General features: G+C 49.8%; 3 protein-coding genes across 7 annotated transcripts in view; 1 reads left to right on the top strand and 2 right to left on the bottom strand.

The window, feature by feature from the left end:
• Positions 1-452, top strand: part of LOC132777130 (drebrin-like protein) — a 49,516-nt gene extending 49,064 nt beyond the window's left edge. Inside the window, exons 13-14 of the mRNA XM_060779494.2 lie at positions 87-144; positions 224-452. Of these exons, the coding sequence (XP_060635477.2) occupies positions 87-144; positions 224-312 (147 nt within the window). The 3' untranslated portion in view covers positions 313-452. The remainder of the gene's footprint in view (positions 1-86; positions 145-223) is intronic.
• Positions 453-553: 101 nt separating this feature from the next.
• LOC137097119 (uncharacterized) lies at positions 554-2,001 on the bottom strand. The gene is made up of 2 exons (XM_067468464.1): positions 965-2,001; positions 554-903 (listed from the first exon to the last, which is right to left on the bottom strand). Exons 1-2 carry the CDS (start codon positions 1,999-2,001, stop codon positions 849-851), a joined length of 1,092 nt encoding a protein of 363 aa, XP_067324565.1. The 3' UTR covers positions 554-848.
• Positions 554-17,261, bottom strand: part of RTKN (rhotekin) — an 85,199-nt gene continuing 68,491 nt past the window's right edge. For 3 of the 5 annotated variants that reach the window (XM_067468460.1, XM_067468459.1, XM_067468461.1), the window contains exons 8-12: positions 16,530-16,636; positions 12,988-13,113; positions 10,007-10,172; positions 6,130-6,234; positions 554-2,887 (exon numbers count right to left, since the gene is read on the bottom strand). In XM_067468460.1, coding sequence (XP_067324561.1) covers positions 2,484-2,887; positions 6,130-6,234; positions 10,007-10,172; positions 12,988-13,113; positions 16,530-16,636 — 908 coding nt within the window. In that variant the 3' untranslated portion in view covers positions 554-2,483. Of the gene's footprint in view, positions 2,888-5,673; positions 5,787-6,129; positions 6,235-10,006; positions 10,173-12,987; positions 13,114-16,529; positions 16,637-17,261 lie in introns of those variants that run through there. The other 2 variants (XM_067468462.1, XM_067468463.1) reach the window with 2 other exon arrangements.

Raw genomic sequence — 17,261 nt, 5'->3', positions numbered from 1 at the left:
AGTAAAATTAGTTAAATTAGTTGATGGCGTTGGACGAGACCACATGGGCCATCTAGTCCAACTCCCTGCCATGTTTCCTTCCCCAGGTGGACTCACCTGCTGGCGCCAACCTCCCTGGAACAGTGCTTGAGGACCCTGCGGCAGGTAACCACCTTTTCCCCTACTGTTTTCTACTTCAATTTTCCCATCCTGTCCCATCTCCATCATACTTCTTCCTCTCCAGGTGAGGGGACACGAAATGGGGAGCGGTTCCCTTCCGTGGAAGGCACCGAACACAACGTGGACCGAAAATGGCAGGAAGCAGAGGCCTGACATCTCTTCCTGCCGATGCATGGCTCGCTCCGACACTATTCCAGGTTGCTTCTGCTTTGGGGAGCCCCTCCCTATGACAGTGCACTTCTCATCCATCTCCACTTGCAGCCCCCCCCCCAACAAATAAAGCTTCAACAGGGTCCAACTTGTGTGGGGTGGTCATTTGGGGGAGGCAGATCCGATGAGGAAAGAGCCAAAGCATGGGTCCGTGCGCCGGAATAACTCACCCGGACAAAAATCCTCCAAAATAAAAGTTTAATGTTTATTCAGGAGGGGAGGCAACCCCACCCCTTGAAACAGACACAATGGGGAGGGGGCTTTGTGCCTGGCATCCTTCCCTCCCCCCCCCCTCAAAAAAAAAAACATTGGCACACATAGAAGATCCCTGAAGCAAAGGGGGAGGGTTTGGTTAGAGAAAGGGGGAGACCATGTTTGGGGAATGGGGTGCATCCATGAAGGCGGAAATGGAGCTCCCCGCTTGTGCCTGGAGGACAGCCAAAGCCCGGCTGCAGCCCACCCACCCACCCCCCTCATATTCATGTTTCGCTCCTTGTGCAGAGCAGTCCATTCCAGTTTCTCACCAAGGAATGAAGGGGAGAGAGGGGAGGAAGGAAGGAAGAAAGAAGGGAAGGAAGGAGGAAAGAGGGAGGGAGGGAGTGAAGGAAGAAGGGAGGGAAGGAGGGAGGGAAATAGGGAAGGAAGGAAGGAAGGAAGGAAGAAAATAGGGAAGGGCGGAGGAAAGGGAGTGAAGGAAGGAAGGAGAGGAGGAAAGAGGGAAATAGGGAAGGAAGGAGAAAAGGAGGGATTGAAGGAAGGAGGGAGGAAAGGAGGGAAATAGGGAATGTAGGAAGAAAATAGGGAAGGAAGGAGAAAAGAGGGAGGGAGTGAAGGAAGGAGGTAGGGAAGGAGGGAAATAGGGAAGGAAGGGAAAGTGGAAGGAAGGAAGGAAGGAAGGAAGGAGGAGGGAGGGGAGGAGGGAGAGAAATAGGGAAGGAAGGAAGGAAGAAAATAGGGAAGGAGAAAAGAGGGAGGGAGTGAAGGAGGGAGGGGAGGAGGGAGAGAAATAGGGAAGGAAGGAAGGAAGGAAGGAAGGAAGGAAGGAAGGAAGGAAGGAAGGAAGGAAGAAAATAGGGAAGGAAGGAGAAAAGAGGGAGGGAGGGAGTGAAAGAAGGAGGGAGGGAAATAGGGAAGGAAGGTGAAGGTGGAAGGAAGGAAGGTGGGAGGAGAGGAGGGAGAGAAATAGGGAAGCAAGGAAGAAAATAGGGAAGGAGAAAAGAGGGGGGAGTGAAGGAAGGAGGGAGGGAAGGAGGGAAATAGGGAAGGAAGGGAAGGTGGAAGGAAGGAAGGAAGGAAGGGAGGGAGGGAGGGAGGGAGGGAGGAGGGAGAGAAATAGGGAAGGAAGGAGGAAAGAGGGAGGGAGGGAGTGAAGGAGGGAGGGAGGGAGGGAGGGGGGGAGGGAGGGAGGGAAGGAAGGAAGGAAGGAAGGAAGGAAGGAAGGAAGGAAGGAAGCGGAAAGAAAGTTGGATGGAAGGAAGAAAATAGGGAAGGAGGGAAGGAAGGTGGGAGAGAGGGAAGAAGGAAGGAAGGAAGGAAGGAAGGAAGGAAGGAAGGAAGGAAGGAAGGAGTAAAATAGGGAAGGAAGGAAGGATAGATGGATGGATGGATGGATGGATGGATGGATGGATGCATGGATGGATGGATGGAGGGAGGGAGGGAGGGAGGGAGGGAGGAGGGAAGGAAAGAAAGAAAGAAAGAAAGAAGGAAGGTGCTTTCGCTCCTGAAACAAAGCGCTTCAGGTCAAAATGGTCTCGTTGGAACCAGGCATGGGGTCCATCCCTTCCCATGAACCCATCAGGGCATGAACCATCTTTGTCAGTCTTTGGAGTGTTCCTGGCTGGACAGTGGGGGAGACCCCTTTGCTTCCTGGTCAAGCCATAATGGTGACTCCTAGGGGCCAGTTGTGGGTCTTCCTCCCTCCCCAATAACCCCACCAGGGCATGGACCCAACTTTGGCAAAGTCCAACGAGTGTCCAAGAGCTTCCGGCTGAACCGGAGACCCCTTTACATCCTGGTCCTTCAAGAAGGCAGGTCTCCCGGCACAAAGCAGGCTGCAGCCCAGTCCCTCATGAGTGACCACTCGACTCCGGCCAGTGCTCTCCTCCTCGTTGTCTTCATACCTGAGACTGGAGCCACAAGCGAGGGTCGAAACGTGGCCGAGAGGGGTGTGGCCGAGGGGGCCGCTCCGGCTCCGGGGTGGTGCTGCCCCCGCTGCTGGAGGAGGAGCCGCAGGGTGAGGGTCTGCGGCCGCGAGGGGGGGGCGAGGGGCCTCGGGGAGGGCGCCCCGAGCGGCCCTTGAGTGTGCTGAGCTTGGCGTCCAGGGAGAGGGTCCGGGGTCGGCCCCAGCGAGAGGGTGGGGGGCATGGGCTGGTGCTGGCCGTGCTGTCGCTGTCCGAAGCCACACCGCCCCGCGGGGAGCCCCCCTCAAAGAGGGACAGCCAGGCAGGGCCGCCGAGGCCAGAGACCCGCCGGGCCAGGATGTCCGTCACCGCCTCGATGTCATCTGCTGGGTCAATAGCTGTGGAGGAGGAGGAGGGAGAGATTATGGGGAGGTGGATTATTATCATTCATTGTACTTACGTAACAAAATTCAATAAATGTTCTGTTCCTGGTTTGAAAGTGTTATTTCCTGTTTCGTTGTACAGTCCTTACTTTGAAAGGAGTTGTTCTACTCCGTAAATTTTGTTTTTGTGGCACAAACTAGGTTGGGACTCTTATGAGATGTTCATTGAAAAATGTGCTATACCACGACATCCATCCCACCAAAACAAAATTCGTGCAGGCTAATAAACTTTCCCCGTGTTTTTATGATTCACCAATTGCGAAAATACACTTACAACCCAGGAACAAAAATTGTGCTACGTAGTGTTATTCCCCCTGCCTTGTGGAGAATGCTTCCACAGTCCATTGTAACACACCCAAAGCACTATTTGGGGGGTCTTCCCCCCCCCCCTTAATATGAGGGTTATCCAGAAAGTAAGATGACATAGCTATTGCGGGGAATTTTCTTGGGGGAAGTTGGTTTCACTGCTGTGTAGCTGGAAACCAGTGGAAGTTAATGAGCACTGCCAGTCGTCAGTAGCTCATCGACTGGCATTGTGGTGAAAGTTAGAGATGAGCGCCCTCATTCCATTTCCCTCCAAGTGCAAAGTTCATGCTGTATGAGGGTTATCCTGAAAGTAAGGTGACAAGGCATGTAGATCTTGTGGGGAATTTTATTGGGGGAAGTTGGTCTCACTGCTGTGTAGCGGGAAGCCAGCAGAAGTGAACGAGCACTGCCAGTTGTCAGTAGCTCATCGACTGGCATTTTCTACCAAATGCAAAATTCATGCTGTATGAGGGTTATCCGGAAAGTAAGGTTACAACGGACATAGCCCTTGCAGGGAATTTTCTTGGGGGAAGTCGGTCTCACTGCCGTGTAGTGGGAAGCCAGCGGAAGTGAACGAGTACTGCCAGTTGTCAGTAGCTCATCGACTGGCATTTTCTTCCAAATGCAAAATTCATGCTGTATGAGGGTTATCCGGAAAGTAAGGTGACAAGGCACATGGCTCTTGTGCGGAATTTTCTTGGGGGAAATTGGTATCACTACCATGTAGTGGGAAGACAGCGGAAGTGAACAAGCACTGCCAGTCATCAGTAGCTCATTGACTGGCATTGTGGTGAAAGTTAGAAATGAGTGCCCCCATTCCGTTTCCCTCCAAGTGCAAAGTTCATGCTGTATGAGGGTTATCCAGAAAGTAAGGTTACAAGGCATGTAGCTGTTGCGGGGAATTTTCTTGGGGAAAGTAGGTCTTACGGCCGTGTAGCGGGAGGCCAGCGGAAGTGATCGAGCACTGCCAGTTGTCAGTAGCTCATCAACTGGCATTTTCCTCCAAGTGCGAAGTACATGCTGTATGAGGGTTATCCGGAAAGTAAGGTTACAACATATGTAGCCCTTGCAGGGAATTTTCTCAGGGAGAGTTGGTCCCACTGCCGTGTAGTGGGAAGCCAGTGGAAGTGAACGAGCACTGCCAGTTGTCAGTAGCTCATCGACTGGCATTGTGGTGAAAGTTAGAGATAAGCGCCCTCATTCCATTTCCCTCCAAGTGCAAAGTTCATGCTGTATGAGGGTTATCCAGAAAGTAAGGTTACAAGGCATGTAGCTGTTGCGGGGAATTTTCTTGGGGAAAGTAGGTCTTACGGCCGTGTAGCGGGAGGCCAGCGGAAGTGATCGAGCACTGCCAGTTGTCAGTAGCTCATCAACTGGCATTTTCCTCCAAGTGCGAAGTACATGCTGTATGAGGGTTATCCGGAAAGTAAGGTTACAACATATGTAGCCCTTGCAGGGAATTTTCTCAGGGAGAGTTGGTCCCACTGCCGTGTAGTGGGAAGCCAGTGGAAGTGAACGAGCACTGCCAGTTGTCAGTAGCTCATCGACTGGCATTGTGGTGAAAGTTAGAGATAAGCGCCCTCATTCCATTTCCCTCCAAGTGCAAAGTTCATGCTGTATGAGGGTTATCCAGAAAGTAAGGTTACAAGGCATGTAGCTGTTGCGGGGAATTTTCTTGGGGAAAGTAGGTCTTACGGCCGTGTAGCGGGAGGCCAGCGGAAGTGATCGAGCACTGCCAGTTGTCAGTAGCTCATCGACTGGCATTTTCCCCCAAGTGCGAAGTACATGCTGTATGAGGGTTATCCAGAAAGTAAGGTTACAACACAAGTAGCCCTTGCAGGGAATTTTCTTGTGGGAAGCTGGTATCAGTACCATGTAGTGGGAAGACAGCAGAAGTGAACGAGCACTGCCAGTCGTCAGTAGCTTATCGACTGGCATTGCGGTGAAAGTTAGAGATAAGCGCCCTCACTCTGTTTCCCTACAAGTTCATGCTGTATGAGGATTATCAGGAAAGTAAGATGACAAGGCACATAGCTCTTGCGGGGAATTTTCTTCGGGGGAAGTTGGTATCACTGCTATGTAGCGGGAAGCCAGTGGAAGTGAACGAGCACTGCCAGTTGTCAGTAGCTCATCGACTGGCATTGTGGTGAAAGTTAGAGATGAGTGCCCTCATTCCGTTTCCCTACAAGTTCATGCTGTATGAGGGTTATCAGGAAAGTAAGATGACAAGGCACATAGCTCTTGCGGGGAATTGTGGGAGTTGAAATCCAAAACACCTGGAGAGTCCAAGTTGGCCCATGCCTGCTGTAGAGGGATGTCAACCACATGCATCATCATGCAAGCTCTCCTTACCCACCCTCCATCCATGAAGCCCCCCACCCAGACCCTTCCCCACTTTCCTCTGCCCCTTTGGGGGGGGGGGGTGCATGGCTACTTCACCTGTCACTGTAATAGGCCGAGAGGAGAGCCCGGATCTCGGCAGAGACTGCGTTGTCCTGCAACAGGAGCCCCTCGCAACCGGAGGGCGGACCCCCGGGGCCAGGGAGAGCTGGCCGGGCCAAGTGGACAAAGGAAGAAAGAGAGAGCGAGAAAGAAAGAAAGAAAGAAGGGACATGCAGAGAGAGAAAGCAGGAGGAGAGCAGAGAGTTACAGACACATAGACCCAAAGAGTTGGGGGCAACAAAGACCAAGAAGGGGGGGGGGAACGGGATCCAGGAAACCAAAGAGACCCCTTCCCCTCCAAGAGAGAGGACAGAGAAGAGGGGAGACCCCTTAACCCTCGAATACAGCAGGGTCAAAGGGACGTTTAATGGGTCCCCAGACATAACATTTGGGGGGGGAGTCTTCCCATCCCACAAATTCATGCAAAGCGGAGCCCTCCACTCACTCACCCATTTCGTGGTAGAGGGAGCCTTGTTTGGGCAGCAAAGCCGGCGGACGTCGTGGGGACGGCACCTCCACTTTCATGAGTTCGTCGCAGCAGTGCTTCCATTGACCTGTGGGGAAACAAGACAGTATTGCTTGGGCTTTTTACATCTAGTAAAAAGGAGAGTTTCAAACTGGTATTTAAAAGAAGTCTTTTTGCCTTCCTCTTGGCACGTTTCTCTCTTTTGCCCTCCATTCGTGCCTCTTAAAATTCTACAGCACTGCTGGTCACAGCTGACTTCCAGCTGGAGCGCTCAAGGGTTCCCAGTTCTCAGTGTCTATGCCAGAGATTTTAAGGTTGGCTTTGAGCCCATCTTTAAATCTCTTTTCCTGCCCACCAACATTCCGTTTTCCATTTCTGAGTTCAGAATAGAGCAACTGCTTTGGGAGAAGGTAGTTGGGCATCCGGACAACATGGTCGGTCCAGCCGAATTGATGGCGGAGGAGCATCACTTCAGTGTTGGTGGTCTTTGCTCCTTCCAGCACACTGATGTTTGTCCGCTTGTCTTCCCAAGAGATTTGCAGGATTTTCTGGAGACAGCGCTGATGGAATTGTTTCAGAAGTTGCATGTGATGTCTGTAGACAGTCCACATTTCACAGGCGTATATTTACTGTTATTTCGCACATTTCTACCCTGCTCTTCTCCACCCCAGAGGGGGGACTCAGGGCAGCTTACAAAAGGCACAATTCGATGCCAGCATAAACATAAACAATGGATAAAACATGTATACTGCAATTATAACAATTAAAACTGCAATTATAACAATCCCTTTATACAACAAAATCAATAAAACCAATAAATACTCAGCGTTCACCATCTCAGAGTCCATAAATTCATTCCATATTGTCTAGCAGGGTTGGGAAGACAATAGCTTTATAAACAAGCCCCTTGGCCTCCCTACGGATGTCCCGGTCCTCAAACACTCTCTGCTTCATTCGGAAAAATGCTGCACTCGGAGGCAGCGCTGATGGAAACTTTCCAGGAGTTGCATGTGACGTCTGTAGACAGTCCACGTTTCGTAGGCATAGATTAGGGTTGGGAAGACAATAGCTTTATTAACAAGCCCCTTGGCCTCCCTACGGATGTCCCAGTCCTCAAACACTCTCTGCTTCATTCGGAAAAATGTTGCACTCGGAAGCAGCGCTGATGGAATCATTCCAGGAGTTGCATGTGACGTCTGTAGACAGTCCACGTTTCGAAGGCATATAGCAGGGTTGGGAGGACAATAGCTTTATAGACAAGCACCTTGGTCTCCCTACGGATGTCCCGGTCCTCAAACACTCTCTGCTTCATTTGGAAAAAAAGGTGCACTTGCAGAGCTCAGGCGGTGTTGAATTTCAGTGTCAATGTAGACTTTTGTGGAGAGGTGGCTGCCAAGGTAGCGGAAATGGTCCACATTTTCTAATGTTACTCCATTAAGCTGCATTTCTGGCATTGGAGAGGGGTTGGCTGGAGATTGCTGGAAGAGCACATTGGTTTTCTTGATGTTTAATGACAAGCCGAGCTGCTCGTATGCTTCTGCGAAGGTGTTTAGAGTCGCTTATAGGTCTTCTTCTGAATGCGCACAGACGACGTTGTCATCAGCATACTGGAGTTCTATAACAGATGTTGTTGTGACTTTGGTTTTGGCTTTCAGTCTGCTGAGGTTGAATAGCTTGCCATCTGTCCGATAGATTATTTCCACTCCGGTGGGAAGCTTCCCATCAACAAGGGGAAGTATCATAGTGATGAAGATGGAAAATAAACAAAACACATATACACAGACTGGGCCACAGCAACACGTGGCAGGGGGTGGCTAGTAAATTAATTAATTAAAAAGCAAAAAACCCAAGATGATGGACACCACACTGATGGATAACTGCAAATAGAGGGAGAAAAGGTGGAGGCAGCGACAGGGTTTGTATTTCTAGGCGCAAAAAGGACTGCAGACGCAGACTGAAGCCAGGAAACCGGAAGACGTTTCCTTCTTGGGAGGAGAGCATGGACCATTCTTCATAAGATAGTGAAGAGTAGAAACATCACACTGGCAATGAAGATCCGCATAGTCAAAGCAATGGTATTCCCAATAGTAACCTATGGATGTGAGAGCTGGACCAGAAGACTGAGCGAAGGAAGAGAGACGCTTTTGAACTGTGGTGTTGGAAGAAAATCCTGAGAGTGCCTTGGACAGCAAGAAGATCCAACCAGTCCATCCTCCAGGAAAGAAAACCCGATTGCTCATTGGAGGGAAGGAGATGAGAGGCAGAGATGGACTTCTTTGGCCACTTCACTTAGGCGATCCCTCATTGATCGAGTAAGATTGTCTTCCAAGATTGGTGTCCTGGCGGTGGGTACGTATTCTTGATCTGCATCTTCTCCCGCAGTGAGGAGGGCATTGGTTTCCAGATGTAAGGCAGTCCTGGTTGGGGTTGGTTTGATGCGCCTTCCTCTTGGCACGTTTCTCTCTTTCGCCCTCCACCCGTGCCTCTTCAAATTCTGCAGCACTGCTGGTCATAGCTGACCTCCAGCTGAAGCACTCAAGGGCCAGGGCTTCCCAGTTCTCAGTGACTATGCCAGGTCATGAGAAGACAGGAAACCTTGGAGAAGACAATGATGCTGGGGAAAATGGAAGAAAAAAGGAAGAGGGGCCAACCAAGGACAAGATGGTTGGGTGGTATCCTTGAAGTGCTGGCTTGTCTCTGAAGGAGACCTTGGGGTTGGTGACGGCCGACAGGGAGCTCTGGTGTGAGCTGGTCCAGGAGGTCACAAAGAGCCGGAAGTGACAAATAAACAACAACAACAAAAAATATAGTGTCTAGATCTAGGGAAGTCCTGCTCCCCATGCTCTATTCCGCCTTGGTCAGACCACACATGGAATATTGTGTCCAATTCTGGGCACCACAATTCAAGAGAGAGATTGACAAGCTGGAATGTGTCCAGAGGAGGGCGACTAAAATGATCAAGGGTCTGGAGAACAAGCCCTATGAGGAGCGGCTTAGGGAACTGGGCATGTTTAGCCTGAAGAAGAGAAGGCTGAGAGGGGATATGATAGCCATGTATAAATATGTGAGAGGAAGCCACAGGGAAGAGGGAGCAAGCTTGTTTTTTGCTTCCTTGGAGACTAGGACGCAATGGAGCCATGGCTTCAAACTACAAGAAAGGAGATTCCATCTGAACATGAGGAAGAGCTGTTCAGCAGTGGAGAGCCGTTCAACAGTGGAACTCTCTGCCCCAGAGTGTGGTGGAGGCTCCTTCTTTGGAAGCTTTTAAACAGAGGCTGGATGGCCATCTGTCAGGGGTGATTTGAATGCAACATTCCTGCTTCTTGGCAGAATGGGGTTGGACTGGATGGCCCAGGAGGTCTCTTCCAACTCTTTGATTCTATGATTCTATGATATTCAGAACCAAATTGTAGCCCAGATGATGACTGCACAAACCACAGAGCATTGATGAGGCACATTATGGGCTTTCTTTCGCATTCAAATCACCCCTGACAGATGGCCATCCAGCCTCTGCTTAAAAGCTTCCAAAGAAGGAGCCTCCACCACACTCTGGAGCAGAGAGTTCCACTGCTGAATGGCTCTTTTCTTTCATGCCCTTTTGTGTGAGTTTATTGCCTGGCCGTTGGCAGTTTGAAGCTATTGCCTTGCCTGGCCGTTGGCAGTTTGAAGCTAGCTTTGAACCACATTAAATGGTCAGTGTAGATGGGGGGGAGTTGTGGGAATGGGTCATGCAAAAGATAGGACCCAAAGGCCATGGATGTAATAATGATGATGATGAAAAATTACTCCAGTTGTGACTGGTTGCTGCACAACATTGGAACACGGATGCGTTTCCAAACTGACCGCCCATCTCTACTTACTCATGTCGTAGAAGTGCTGCCAAAAGGCTTCCATCCAACGCTGGGTCTCGGTGCGCGACTCCGCCAGCAGTGTGTGGGTCACCTCCTCAGCCCCATAGCGGTTGGTCACCGTCATGCAGTGCAAGCGGTTCTTGGGGTCCTTCTCGGTGGCGCGGATCCGCGTCTCCTGCAGGCGCGTGCGAGAGAGAAAGAAGTGGCTATTCAACATATGTGACCTTTACGCAGGCATGGGCCAACTTTGGGAGAACAAGCAGATCAAGAACAGAGCTCCACAGCCACCTACAGACACACCGTCAGGACACCGAACATGGAGGACCATTGCCTAAGTAATGTGTCCAGAGTGTTGGAACATGGAAAAATCAGTTAGTATGTGTTAATTGAATATGCAAAACACAAAGTTGATCAGCTGTGCCATGCCCAGTAGCTAGCTGAGCCTGGGAATTTTGGCAACAGTTGCATATCCAGGCTTGAACTATGCAAGAGCTTTGCAGAGACAGATTTGCTTCTGAGCTGCTGGAAGGAGGTCTCTCACGTGGACACTTAAGGACCAATGTATTGTCGAAGGCTTTCATGGCCGGAATCATTGGGTTGTTGTAGGTTTTTTGGGGGCTATATGGCCATGATCTAGAGGCATTCCCTCCTGACGTTTCGCCTGCATCTATGGCAAGCATCCTCAGAGGTAGTGAGGTCTGTTGGAACTGGGAAAAGGGGTTTATATATCTGTGGAATGGCCAGGGTGGGACAAAGGACTCTTGTCTGCTGGAGCTAGGTGTGAATGTTTCAACTGACCACCTTGATTAGCGTTTGATGGCCTGGCAGTGCCTGGGACAATCTTTTGTTGAGAGGTGATTAGATGTCCTTGTTTGTTTCCTCTCTTTTGTTGTGCTATTGCAATTTTAGAGTTTTTTAATACTGGTAGCCATTTTGAATCTCTCAAAGGATATTGTGTGAGTCGATGTAACTGTTCACATGGGTGTACATATGTTGGTCTGCATATTAAAGAGTAAAACTTCTTGTTCTTCATTGATCACCTACTTGGCATATCTTTTCTTTAGCAAGACATTGTGTGAACAGGTCAAACGTGAACTACGCATGATTTTCATTTCGCCACGCAGAGGAGGGCGACTCACAGGCTCAAGGGTCTGGGGAACAAGCCCTATGAGGAGCGGCTGAAAGAGCCAGCCATGTTAAGCCTGCAGAAGAGAAGGCTAAAGTATAGTAGCCATGTATAAATATGTAAGGGGAAGTCATAGGGAGGAGGAGGGAGCAGGCTTCCTTTCTGCTGCCCTTGTGACTAGGATGCAATGGAGCAATGCTTCAAACTACAGGAAAGGAGATTCAACCTGAACATTAGGAATAACTTCCTCACTGTGAGAGCTGTTCAGCAGTGGAACTCTCTGCCCCGGAGTGTGGTGGAGGCTCCTTCTTTGGAAGCTTTTAAACAGAGGCTGGATGGCCATCTGTCAGGGGTGCTTTGAATGCAATATTCCTGCTTCTTGGCAGAATGGGGTTGGACTGGATGGCCCATGAGGTCTCTTCCAACTCTTTGATTCTATGATTCTATCCCAATGCGCCTGGAGACAGACCCTACTCTACATGGAGGCTATGTGCCACGAGGGTGAAGGCGCATGAGTGGAACGTGCGAGAGGCAGGAAACAAACACGGCTGCAACTTAGAAACAGAACATCCCCTTCCGTCTGTGGGAATGACTCCTCCCTCCTTTGCGGAGTGGCACACTCACATACAACACATGCTCAGGCGCCATGCACAACTCCGGCCACAAGCGGGCAGCCGTTCAGGGCTGGGAAGTGCTCAGGCAATGGGCAACGCAGCCGCATTCGTGTCTTTGAGAGCCATCCTTTTGCAACTTAGAGACTCCTAGAGTTGGGAGAGACCCCAAAGGCCATCCAGTCCAACCCTATTCTGCCAAGAAGGAAAATAAAACCAAAGCACCTCCAACAGATGGCCATCCAGCTGATTGACTTTGTCTGGCTACTGAATGCTATTCAAGCTTGCCAATTGCAACATTCACACTTGCTTCAAATAGACAAGGGTTCTTTCTCGCACCCTGGACATTATTCCAAAAGGTATATATACACCCCGCTTGTCTCATTTCCAACAGACCTCGGAACAAAAGTGTGAAGACACCAGCCACAGATGCAGGCGAAACGTCAGGAGAGAATACTACTGGAAAACAGCCATACAGCCCGAAAAAGTCACAGCAACCCCACCTTTTAAATATTTCAACCTGGCTCTCATGTCCTCTCTCAACCTTCTCTTCTCCAAGTTCTCCAAGTAAATACGCTCAGTTTCCTAAGCTGCGTGGCTTCCAGTCTTTCGTTTATTTGGGTCGTTCTTCCTTGAACAGCTTTCAATCTTTTTTCTCGAATTGTTTTGCTCAGAAGTGGATGCAGACTAGAATCACATTGGCATTATGAGCTGCAGCGTCACACTGTTGACTCGTGTGCATTTTCTCATAGCTTCCCAAAACCCAACTTAGATAATATTGTCAAAGGCTTTCATGGCCAGAATCACTGGGTTGTTGTAGGTTTTTTCAGGCTAAATGGCCATGTTTTAGAAGCATTCTCTCCTGACGTTTCGCCTGCATCTATGGCAAGCATCCTCAGAGGGAGTGAGGTCTGTTGGAACTAGGAAAAAGGGTTTACATATCTGTGGAATGACCAGGGTGGGACAAAGAGCTCTTGTCTGCTGGAGCCAGGTTTTCAAGTTCTTTTTTAACATTTCTAGTGAAGGGGCTTTCCTGATCTCTCCAGGTAATGAGTTCCAGGTAATGACCCTGAACAGAACCGGGCCCAGGACGAAACCCTGCTGATGGTACTCCACTCATCACTGATTTCCAGAATGAAGAGGAGGAAGCATTGGGGAAAATCCCCCTCTGGGTTTGTTTGCTTAACCAATTACAGGTCCACCTAATCGTAGTTTTGATTACAGACCCACCTAATTGTAGTTTAGTAGTGTACCTTGTTGATGGCAATGGTGAAGGCAGGCTCCTCCTGGGTCTCCGCATCCTGGGGAAGCCGGTAGCAGAAGAGCTTGGGCCCACGCAGGACGGAGAAGAGGCGCAGCCACCCTTGTTGGTCCCCCTGCTGCACAGACAGAGAGCATGGCTTAGGGACAACTCATGAACGCCCTCACCAACCATCCTTTCCAGCCCCTCACTCATGGCAGATCTGGTGAAATGGGGAGGGGGAGGTTTTGCCATACATCTAGATGCCCAAAGACCCCCAAATAAACAGCCATCCCTAATGGCTCTTGGGAAGGGGGTGCCACGTCATGCTGGCTTCTAGGTCCCATCCAAAGGGGAGAAGAGGCAGCACCATGGGAGAGACTGTGTTTATCACTGTATTACACTATGTAACAAAATAGGAAACATTTTCTGTTCCTGGTTTGCAAGTGTTGCTTATTTATTTATTTGTAGCATTTGTATCCTGCCCTTACTCCTCAACCCCGAAGGGGATTCAGGGTGGTTCACAGTCTTGGTAACAATCCAATGGCATCAATAAAAAACAGTATAAAACATCAAAATTGACCCTCCCCTGATCAAACATTGAACATTATTAAACACAGCACATACAATCACAAGTTTTTAATGATAGAACCAATCAGGAAATGACATTTATAACCCAGGAACAAAAATAATGTTATATAGTGTTGTTATTGTTGTTATTGTAGTTGTTGTTGTTGTTGTTAGGTAAGGTAAAAGTTTTCCCCTGATATTAAGTCTAGTTAGTCATGCCCGACTCTAGGACTCTGGTGCTCATTTCCATTTCTAAGCCAAAGAGCCGGTGCTGTCCGTAGACACCCCCAAGGTCATGTGGCCGGCATTACTGCATGGAGAGCCATTACTTTCCCGCTGGAGCAGTACCTATTGAGCTACTCACATTTGCATGATTTCGAACTGCTAGGTTGACAGAAGCTGAGGCTGATAGTGGAAGCTCATACCGCTCCCTGGATTTGAACCTGCGACCTTTCGGTCAACAAGTTTAGCAGCTCAGCGGTTTAACCCACTGCGCCACCGATGGCTCCTATTATTATTATTATTATTATTATTACTATGAAAAACACAACAAGATGAGTCCACAGCAGACAAGATCACTCTGCTGGCTGTTGTATTGGATCACACATCGAACACTTCCCAAGTGTCTAGGACTGTATGATGTATCGGCAAATAATGAGTACAGATCCCAGTAGGGTGGACTTTTGCAGCTGGCAATTTTGTCAGCACTGATTGTGTTTAAGTGCAGGCCAAGGTCTTTAGGCACTGCACCCAGTGTGCCTATCACCATTGGGACCACCTTGACTGGGTATTATTATTATTATTATTATTATTATTATTATTATTATTATTTGAAACACAACAAGATGAGTCCACAGCAGACAAGATCACTCTGCTGGCAGTTGTATTGGATCATACGTCGGACACTTCCCAAGGGTCTAGGACTATATGATGTATCAGCGAATAATGTGTGCAGATCCCAGTAGGGTGGCCTTTTGCAGCTGGCAGCTGGTAATTTTGCCAGCATGGATTGTGTTTAAGTGCAGGCCAAGGTCTTTAGGCACTGCACCCAGTGTGCCGATCACCACTGGGACCACCTTGACTGGCTTGTGCCAGTCTTTGCAGTTCGATCTTTAAATCCTCATATCATGTCATCATCATCATCATCATTATTATTATATTTATATTTATTTATACCCCGCTCTTGCCAGCTGGTGGGGTTGCGAGCCAGGCGAGGGTGGCTCCGCTCGAAGCCTAGCCTTGGGCGAAGCCTCCCTCGCAACCTCACCGGCCGGCAAGTGGGGAGAGCCAGGGGAGGGAGGCTTTGCGCGAGGCCAGGTCTCGAGCGGAGCCCCCATAGCCTGGATCTTGCTCTTGCCAGCTGGTGGGGTTGCAAGCCAGGCGAAGGTGGCTCCGCTCCGAAGCCTCCCTCGCAACCGCACCGGCCGGCAAGCAGGGAGAGCCAGGCGAGGGAGGCTTTGCGTGAGGCCAGGTCTTGAGTGGAGCCCCCATAGCCTGGATCTTGCTCTCGCCAGTTAGTGGGGTTGCGAGCCAGGTGAGGGTGGCTCTGCTCAAGGCCTAGCCTTGGGCGAAGCCTCCCTCACAACCCCACTGGCCGGCAAGTGGGGAGAGCCAGGCGAGGGAGGCTTCGCTCAAGGCCAGGTCTCGAGCGCAGCCCCCATAGCCTGGATCTCGCTCTCGCCAGCTGGTGGGGTTGCAAACCAGGCGAGGATGACTCCGCTTGAAGCCTAGCCTTGGGCGAAGCCTCCCTCGCAACCTCACTGGCCGGCAAGTGGGGAGAGCCAGGCGAGGGAGGCTTCGCGTGAGGCCAGGTCTCGAGTGGAGCCCCCATAGCCTGGATCTTGCTCTTGCCAGCTGGTGGGGTTGTGAGCCAGCCTAGGGTGGCTCTGCTTAAGGTCTAGCCTTGGGCGAAGCCTTCCTCGCAACCCCACCGGCTGGCAAGTGGGGAGAGCCAGGTGAGGGAGGCTTTGTGCATGCTCAGGCCTTGAGTGGAGCCCCCCTTGCCTGGCTGTTGTGCTCGCTGGCTGGCAGGCGAGGGAGGTTTCGCCCAGCCATTTTGAGCAGGCAAAGGGGTAGGGACAAAGGAGGTTGTGACGATGTGTATTTTTATTCCTATGGTTATGTGTTGTTTAAACAGTAGTTAATAAATGGTAAGTATATAGAATTATATTTTGTTAGAGATGGTAGCTGGCTTGGCCTGAGTTGCCATAGCAACGGGGGTGGAGCCAACTGTCACCTAGCTGCACGGCTGTTTGAAATAGGCAGTCTGTGACCGTTAGAGTTACAGAAAGGACTGATTTCTCTAGTGGGAGAAACAGGGAAGAGTCTGTGACCGTTAGAGTTACAGAAAGGACTGAAATCTCTGGTGGGAGATTCAGGGAAGTAGTCTGTGACCGTTAGAGTTACAGAAAGGACTGATTTCTCTAGTGGGAGAAACAGGGAAGAGTCTGTGACCGTTAGAGTTACAGAGAACACTGAAATCTCTGGTGTACCTAAAGTTACTCATGAAACCTTACTAATGTAACTAACTAAGTTTGTGCCTCTTGTGAAGAAACATTGAATCTGTTATATTCTAACAAAACTTGTTACTTTTTTTTTACAAGCCTTGCCTTTGTTACCTTTACTCCTAAGCCAAACAGCCTGCATAAGAAGTAAAACCAAACCAGGGACAGTAAATGCTACGCTATCAAATGAATAAATCCTTCTGCAATTAATAGTTCCTTTATAAACCAACTCTTAAGCTGATACTGATCATTGCCCGGCTTCCTCACAGATTTGGTGGCAGTAATTTTAAGCTCCTTCACATAGGTGGCCTCGCGACCCCTCCAAATTGGCCGAATGACCCCCCTGGTGGTCGCGACCCCCAGGTTGAGAACCGCTGTTATAACACAAAATCCTCCAGCTGCTTCTGAGAAGAACTTATTCCAGGCACCAATCAGGTTTGAAGCATGCCCTCCCCTACTTGCCCATGGGGAAAGCTCCTACCTGGACCTTGAGGAAGCCGCACATCATCTGGTGCACCATGCAGTTGGGCTGAGCAGTCAGGCGACAGCAGACGCTGCCATAAAGCGGGAGCCAGAAGGAGCTTTCCTCTGTGAGATTTAGGAAGGGGGGGGGGGGAGAAAAAAAGAGAGAGAAACCCAGGTATATAGGTATGTACATTGACTCAAAACAAGCCAGCATTTGTAAGAATTGCTAAAACAGCTTGACTTTCCTTTTTTGTGTGGAGTGTAGTTGAAGCCTTTTCTGCAGAATCTACTGTAAACACTGCATGTCCTTGCTAACCGTTGTGTGCAAATGGGTGGCATTCAGAAACCTTTTGCAAAATTTTTCATGACCTCATCATTGAGCTCAGGGGGTCTCAAGTGGGATCTGGACCCACAGTTTGAGAAGCCAGTCTGACCCCTATGCTGGAAGACACAATCAAAGCCCTCCCAACAGATGGCCATCCAGCCTATGCTTAAAAAACAGAGAAAGAGGATATTCTGCACCAGAAAAAGGATATTCTGCACCAGGTAGAAGTGCAGGACTTTCATAGAATCATAGAATCATAGAATCATCGAATCCTAGAGTTGGAAGAGACCTCATGGGCCATCCAGTCCAACCCCATTCTGCCAAGAAGCAGGAATATTGCATTCAAATCCCCCCTGACAGATGGCCATCTAGCCTCTGTTTAAAAGCTTCCAAAGAAGGAGCCTCCACCACACTCCGGGGCAG

The sequence above is a fragment of the Anolis sagrei genome, chromosome 5 (assembly GCF_037176765.1).
Source record: "Anolis sagrei isolate rAnoSag1 chromosome 5, rAnoSag1.mat, whole genome shotgun sequence".
NCBI lineage: Eukaryota > Metazoa > Chordata > Lepidosauria > Squamata > Dactyloidae > Anolis > Anolis sagrei.
This window is presented reverse-complemented; position numbering and strand designations above follow the sequence as displayed.